The 8,705-nt window shown below is 32.4% G+C and overlaps 1 protein-coding gene across 1 annotated transcript; it reads right to left on the bottom strand.

Annotated features, from left to right (window-relative positions):
- Window positions 1-432: 432 nt before the first annotated feature.
- LOC127711914 (opsin-5-like) lies at window positions 433-2,965 on the bottom strand. The gene is made up of 3 exons (XM_052218070.1): window positions 2,836-2,965; window positions 1,376-1,483; window positions 433-440 (listed from the first exon to the last, which is right to left on the bottom strand). The coding sequence occupies exons 1-3, from the start codon at window positions 2,963-2,965 to the stop codon at window positions 433-435; spliced, it is 246 nt and encodes an 81-aa protein (XP_052074030.1).
- Between the last annotated feature and the right edge of the window lie 5,740 nt (window positions 2,966-8,705).

The following is an 8,705-nucleotide window of genomic DNA, read 5'->3' as shown; positions in this document are numbered from 1 at the left end:
TGTCAAGACTAATAAGGTCAAATCCTTTTAATACAGTTGGGAGTTAATAACCTTGAAATTCGATGCATCATTAAAATCACTAAATATAAATGAGACTCGTTTGTTTATCATATTATTTTTCTGTTCTTCAGTGTAATGCATTATTAATTTTCTAAAAGTTTATATATTCGCAGCTGTTTTGTATTCTAATTGTATGTTTTTATCAAATCGCGTCGAGTACTTTTTGCTTATTCTAATTGTATTATTATTATTGCGTGGAACATCCATTTCAAAAATATCAGCATTTATAATGGTATGTTTAAAGATAAAACTCAATAGTAACACATGAAAGTCGATAGGTACAATGAAACGCAACTGTCGAAAATAAACTGACAACGCCATGACAAAAAATGAAAAAGATCAAAAGACTAACAACAGTTTTCAAAACAGAACCTAGAAACCTAAAGATAAGATTGAGTATTACAAACACTACTCAAAAACTGGTGTGATAGCAGGTGTCTCAAAAGGGTAACACTCATAAATACCTTGATTAAATACGTCTCTCTAGCTCGTTTCTTCACTGACGATCTCACACTCGCATTAATTATCGTACGTGATGTTCGTCGTCTTGATCTCCTAATATAAACCAATATCCTTCCATAAGATACGTTCATTATTATAACAGGAATTATAACACAGAAAATTAAGAAGAACGAAACAAATACATAATTTCCTTCCCATTGAAGAGTACAGGAAGTACCATAAGGTTCTGGACCGTATCCACTGATTCCGGTTATTGGCAGACAGGCCCAAATAGCACCATAACAGTATATTACTCCAATACAATATTTTGTATTCTTCACCAACTTTTGAGCTGAAATGAAAAAAATGTTTTTATTATATAACATTCAGTAGTATTGTTACAAACTAAGAAAATTAGATTATAAAAAAAACTGATGTAATTATTAGTTAAAAATGCATGATAAATACGTTTCTCTAATTCTATGGTAAATTAACCCTTCCCGAACCCATTGTATAAAAAAATGTAATCAACGTGTGGTTGCTGGTGATCTCAGAAGATGATTGGTTGATTTTGGGGGTCATAACCTTTATCAGCTAACTGAATGAATCAAAATATGCCGACAGGTGTTAATGAAATTGACAACTTTTTGGAATGTGGAAGGCTCTCGAAGGGGATTTTCGTTGAACAAAAAATGAAAATTTATTTTTTAATCATTAGAGAAACGGATTCTTACATAGTATCTCGTGGATTATCGGATTTATCCAATCTCGATAGTTAAATTTTAAAGTACTCGCCGAGAAATTAATTGATTTCCGAAATTAAACTTCTATTATTGTTCTGATGAGAGTTGATTCCTTAAATATAAGTTCTTACCATGGTTTTTTCTACAGACTTGTACGTATCTGGCGAGACTAATAGCAGCGAGAGTACTGATGCTAACTACTCCACAAAAGAAGCCCGTAAAACCATATGTTGCACACACTGAAAAAAACAAATAGGTTTACATTAAAGACAACATAACCGTGTTTTCTGTACAGTCCAGCAAGGTGTAAATTTACCAATCGAACGTGTCTGGTTCATGGGGATAATTGTATGGTATATAAGAAGCCTTGTACTGTTTAACATTAGTTCGTTTTTTAAAGTTGTGTTTATACATATATCATTTGCAATTCCACTAAAAGTGTCGATAATTTTGGTTCAAATCATGTATGATTCAAAAGGGAAAAGAAAAGGGGATGATGTATGGTGTAACGATGAATGGCGTGCTTGTGATGATCTATAGTATAGGTGAACAGTTAACGCCGTTTTCCATGTTTTCCTTCCCTTCATTCTAATCGACCCTATTTGCAAACACTACCTAATGGGTTTATTGATATATTTCCCATATTAATTTCAAAATATGACGTTGGACAACAAAAATTTCAAATCTATCTTTTTTGTTGCATGAAATCAACACATCTTGTTTCTCGAAATACAAAATTACAAAATTCAACCAAAATACAAAATTTGTAATTTATTACATTAAATGAGAAAACCTCATTTTGTCCGTCGATTCTCTTACTTCCACAATAAATTAATCAGCATGACTTTGTGTCTTATAGGTTCCATGCATAGCTGCATTTGTCATCCTCACTTATGATTATTCAGTTTGGATTATTTTGGTAGGAAAATGAAAATAAAGGCGTACGGATATTGTTTCCGTCATCGGACGGACTTTAAGTCATAGAAAAGGCTTCAAATTTCGTTTTGGACTGTTTAAAAAATTTAAATAAAGTACTTGGGGACAGGACAATTATATTTGCATTATTCTGTTTACTATGATCATACATATACTATAAATAAAGTGTAAAGTGTATTTGCTATTTACTATCAATTCCAAGTTTACTAAAATAATTGAAATTAACAGAAAAAAACGGACTTTGGAAAATAGGGGGAGGGCTAAAATAAATTTGCCTGTCCCCAAGTACCTATGACTTATGATACCGTTCCTGAAATTCTCCAATCATAAATTCTTATACAAAAAATCATCCTACAATAGTTTACATACTTTCAACCACGCTCTAAATGCCCGCGATTTTGCGGGTGTGTTCTAGTGTTTTTTATTTTAACGACACCTAAATTCTTCTTTGATCAAGTTATCAAGAACAAAAAGATAAAATTGCTATCTGTGATAAATGTAAAAAATCTACAAGTGGGCTTGATATTAACCATATTTGAACAAATAATATCATAGCATTAATTGGTAATTTGGAATATCATTTAAATTCACTAAGGTGTCGTATTCAATTAGAACGAGGTCAAACTCAAAAGTTCCTGAAGTAAAAAAAACTTACAATATTCTCCAATGGCCAATTCGTGATGGAATGATGAATATATAGGCAATGGAAACCCAATAAGTGGCATAATGATGTCAATTATAGCTAGATTTAAAATATAGTAATCACAAGAGGCTAACTTCTTCATCTTCCGTACAAACACATAAACTATAAAACCATTCAGGAAGACAGCTATTATGCCTGAAATCATATTAGATTACTTAAAATGACAATATTAACATACTTAAGGTAAATGTCAATGTTTTCACTAATCTATTTTTTGAAATAAATCTGAACAGGACAAGGTGCGAAGATATTGTAACACTGAGTGTCTTTAACAACATTAACCTCGATTTAATATGACCTATATTTAATGTGTTAGTGGTCATCTGGAGTGTGAATTGATGCGTAAATTGTTTAATAACACTGAGAAACGTTGTATTAACAAGAGAATTTTATTTTCTTCCATTTGATCCATTTATATTACTGATTCAGTACGTAAAAAAGTGGAATCAGCTTGTATGAAGACTTAGTTTTTGTGTACAGTTTCCGTGCAAAAACATATTTTGACTTTTAAAATTTCTTATTTTTACAGTTTTTACATTTCGTGATGGCTTTTTCAATAACTATTAGAGCTAGATTTTCCGATCTCGTTATTCCTCTCAAAACAATAACATATGCACTTAGTTTTTAGGTGGTATCTAAACTTTTGAGGCATCGGAATTGTGTTTATTGTAAAAGTAATAACATATCGTGTTGCTCCTTTATATTTTGCATTGTCCATTTTTCATACTTCTTGTAAGACGCTGAATCGCATTATTCTTTTCCACTGTGTAACGCAACAAAAAATATATTTGTTCAAAATTTTAACATTTTATTTCATTTCAATTCGTAACAGTTAATACGCTACAAATGCGACGAAAGAAATAGTAAACATGAAATAAAATCGCATTCTATAATGTTCTAAATAAGTTTGTTACATTGACTTCAGAAAATGATCGAATATTTGTCAATTGTAAATGAGCGAGACTCTTTAAAAGCAAAAATATAGTTCACGTTCAACCTTCATGTGGTTAAATACATAATTGCGTATCTTTTTGGTTTTCAAAAATTTGGCATTGAGCGTTCCTGATGAAGGTAAATCAACAAAAGCGGATAATGCATTACATTTGATACGTGTTAATTACATTTTTTAAAGCACTGGGTCGATACCTTAGCTGGTCGACTCTCAGTCTCCGATGTTATCAGCAACTCATTAGTCCATTCTTTGGTACTGACATGATTTATAACCTTTTCCAAAATTGTGCGTTGATAAATTAGGTTTCATCTCCATCAGAAAAAATTAACCGTAGATGGATTTAAGTATTTTTGTATATACTATTAATCGTATAACTCTTCAACTGTTTCGGTTCTTAAACGTCCTTTGCTTTCAAATATTTGGCATTGAGGATTCCTGATGAAGGTAAATCTTAAAAGCGCTTCGGACTAATAAAATTTATAACGTGTTGTTTAAATTTTTTATAAGATGTTTTAGGCACTATATATTTGAACTAATGTGGCTTTTTAAGTTTGGTAGATTATCATTTTCCCTTTTCAACGTAGCAAACAACTAGTACATTACAATAATAATAATAATAATGTAAAAACATGTGCAAAAGAATCTCTCTTTCCAAGGTTATAAAAACGTTCTGATTCTACGTATTCGTTAATTTTAAAACAAATGTGGTAGTCATAACTCCTACACTTACTGCCACATCACATCACTGACATTTAATGATCAATGCGGGTTGACATACAAAGAGCAACCAGTACAAGTTCTATTGTTACTGGATTTTAAGAATGTTGTAAAGCACTCATGACAGCAAATAAATTTATCCTTAATGAATTATAAGAAATATTTTTACAGAATTTCATCAACTTTGTACAAGTATTTCACATATGGGAATTTATTAACAGCTGAATTTTGGAAAAGAGTACACACAACGTCAAAATAATGTAAATATTTAAGTGGACAATATTTTTTTGTTATTGTGTATTACATTCCAAAATTTAACTACGAACCACGGTTAAACTTGATCAAATGTTTCAAATAGACACGTTCTTCTTTTTTGAATATCTTTTTTATAATGCATAAATATGACATGCTCCTTTTGACAAATGTGATCCTTATCGAATTAATATTTCACCTTAACAACAATTTCAGTAATGCGGACAGACTTTTACATTCATTTTGTATAAGTTTCAAAAACGATGAGAAACATAGTTAGGTACTGACATAAAACAACTCATTTCTTATACAGTAGTCATGAATATCCGTCTGTAATGGTTCCACTTACCACAATGTCAATGATTTTGTAAAGTCGTGATTCAAGTCATACTTTTTTTTGATAATTGTCATTCTATAATTTATCTAATTGGAAACTCTGCAAGGCCATGTGGAGTAGATACCGCCAATGTATATATCTATTCAATTCAGGCACTTCTTGTCTTGGATTTGCTAAACAGGTCATATGCTCGTGGTCCACAACTGGGTATGGGTTTTTTTTTTTTTTGTCTTTTTTGTTTATACATATATATATATATTCTTCAACGTTTGTATTAGGTATTTAATTGCTGCAACCGGTGAGACATTGAATGTAGAATTTCCACTCGATGCAGTAAAGTGTATACCTGTAAAAGTACTGCATCTGTTTCCTATTTTGTTTGATACGTTAATGTTCGGTTCATAGATAATTTAGTAACATAGTTACACGATAATGTTTTTAAAAACTGTGAACAATAATAATCATATAGTTTACTCATTATTTGATGTTATATATGCTTTTTTTCGTACTTAACCATAAAATAAAACACTATCGGTTTTGACATTTATATTATATCGGCACGAGAAAGGAGTCCGGATAAGGCTATCAGACATTCGGTATTACTAAATTTGCAACTTTAGATTTGTAACTTTGAAAAATCTATTGAAAACAAGGTATTGATAACTTAATTTTGGTTTTTACATATAAAGTCACCAACTAAACACTATGCATCAATTAGTTTAAACTTTTCAAATTAATCTTTAAGAGACCATTCTTAACTGTGATATGATTTCTGAACATAAAAGGTAAAAAAATTAAATACCGAACTTCGAGGAAAATTCTAAACGGAAAGTCCGTAAGCAAATGGCAAAATTAAAAGATCCTGCACATCAAACAAATATTTAACAACTGTCATATTCCTGACAGGGTATAGGCATTTTCTTATGTAGAAAATGGTGAATAAAGCCTGGTTTCAAAGCTTGCTAAAACTCTCATCTGTATGACCGTCGCGTAACATTGCATTATATTGAAAACGATGTGTAAACAAAAGAAACAGACATAATAGGTAAAAATGTCAAAAATAGGGATACAGTAGTCAACATTATGTAAATATCTTAATCACACATTAAAAAAGCAAAAATGTCAAAACGATAAACAAAAACGCATATAGACAATACACATTAGCAAACACGAAAGACAAGAATACCAAAGTTTACCACAGCATATAAGCATAATAATATCCAAGTAGCGTTTTTTCAAAGTTGTTTTTGCGTTAGTACATTTCTATTCATATTTCATCACAATAGTCAGTTTCAGCAATGTATTGTTTACAGTTCTTTACAAAGTATCTATCAAGTTAACAGTTTTTGTTTTTGACAATCGAGGAGTTAATTTGCTTTAACAATATAGGCATCTAAACCAATGCTAAAACAGATCCCTACCCCATAAATGCTGGTCAACACAATTTTCGAGCCTATCTTATGGACTTCTTTATTGAATTTTTTGGAACCTGCATATGCAGGACAAAGTTGCCAATTGAAGTACAAAATGAAGTAAAGCAAACAAAAATCAAGCCATATATACGTTAATCGATGTCATGTTATCCATGAATTATAAAAATGCTGTCAATATTACAAGGGCATATCTGCTTCCCATATGTTTAGGCGTTACTATTTTGAATTTTGAATGCTTTGCAAAATTAAGATTGCTTGTCCTTTGATCCTAAATGAGCCAATTAGTTTTTAACTTTCATTTCTACACAGAAATATTTTAAAATTTCCTGACATTTTTGCGAGATAATTGGGAATGATGAGTTCTTTTTATGATTTTATGATATAACTCACCAATCAAAGTCAGGAAGCAAGCCACACAATAATCTTCCCAGACCTCCAATTCCGATTCCAGAACGGAAAATCCCTCCAAAACTGACGTCTCATTCATAGATATTTTAAAGTTATGAAACAATTAATTATCTGTCTGTGTAATTGAAATGAGATGATACTTATTGATAAAATTTGTCAACTAGTTGTCTTATATACGTTATAGTATTTCATGATGTAATAAATTTGACTCCAATGTGAGATTTTTAATGTCACGGCATTAGCATCACATTACAGACGTGTGATTGGTTATGCGGAGTCGTATTGTCTTGAGTGGCATTTTATTTGTTTGAATATTAATTAATTCATCATAGTCTCTTCCCAATCCTTCATAATTTCAAACGTGTTTTTCTGAATAGATTTTCCCTTTCGGGAATGAAATAGATTTATGATGCAGAACTTAAGGAGGTAACATATTTAACTATTGCGTAAGGTTTACAAGTAAAAAATTGTAAACAATAAAAACCAGCTACAAAATGTTAAGCCTTACAACAGAGGTATGTCCAGTGCACGATGTAGTGACGATATCGCCGATATTGTCAACTCCGTTCATGATTTTATACCTGCTCGCAACATTGTCTAAATCGACCCCTTTCCTGTCTACATCGTTGTCATCGCCTACTTCGTGACGACATCGTCTACATCGTCCCTCTTTCCTGTCTACATCGTTGACATCGCCGACATCGTGATGTTGACTCTACATCATCCCACTTTCCTGTCTACATCGTTGACATCGCCGACATCGTGATGTTGACAACATCGTAACGACATCGTCTACATCGTCTCCCTTTCCTGTCTACATCGTTGACATCGCCGACATCGTGATGTTGACAACATCGTGACGACATCGTCTACATCGTCCCCCTTTCCTGTCTACATCGTTGACATCGCCGACATCGTGATGTTGACAACATCGTGACGACATCGTCTACATCGTCCCCTTTCCTGTCTACATCGTTGACATTGCCGACATCGTGATGTTGACAACATCGTGACGACATCGTCATCATCGTTTTTCTTGCTGTCTACATCGTTGAAATCGCCGACATCGCAAAGTTGACAACATTGTTACAACATCGTCTACATCGTCCTACTTGCTGTCTACATTTTTGACAAGGCCGATATTACTGTGTTAGTTATACGATACACTCAGTATACGTTTCATAATTGGCATTGTACGACTTCGTATTTTGTCTATTTAGTTTATGAAACGACAACTCTAGACCCATCTTTTTTCGCAATGTCGGCAATGCCAACCATGCAGAGACAAGATGATGAAAGGATATCGACAAAGTAGTACAACACCATGTCGACATCGTTGTATTCAAAATTAACAATGTAAACACGAGTAATGTGTTAGCGATATCGGCAATGTCAACGATGTAGACAAGAGTATGAAACGATATCGACAACGTTGTACAATATCGTGTCAACATTGTCTACCTCGCGATATCGTCAATGTCAACGATGTAGATAGGAGTATGAAACGATATCGACAACTTTGTACAATATCGTGTCGACATTGTCTTCTTTGAGATTTCGTCAATGTCAACGATGTAGACAAAAGTATGAAACTATATCGACAACGTTGTACAATATCGTGACGACATTGTCTACTTTGCGATATCGTTAATGTCAACGATGTAGACAAGAGTATGAATCGATATCGACAACGTTGTACAATATTGTGTCGACATTGTCTACT

Source organism: Mytilus californianus, unplaced genomic scaffold (genome assembly GCF_021869535.1).
Source record: "Mytilus californianus isolate M0D057914Y unplaced genomic scaffold, xbMytCali1.0.p SCAF_8, whole genome shotgun sequence".
Classification (NCBI taxonomy): Eukaryota; Metazoa; Mollusca; class Bivalvia; order Mytilida; family Mytilidae; genus Mytilus; species Mytilus californianus.
This window is presented reverse-complemented; position numbering and strand designations above follow the sequence as displayed.

Excerpts from the sequence above, each read along its gene's own strand:
- LOC127711914 (XM_052218070.1), bottom strand. The coding sequence starts at position 2,965 with ATGAAGAAGTTAGCCTCTTGTGATTACTATATTTTAAATCTAGCTATA. Across the intron at positions 1,484-2,835 it reads ATTGGCCATTGGAGAATATT|TGTGTGCAACATATGGTTTT; the intron begins GTAAGTTTTTTT and ends TGTTTTTTTCAG.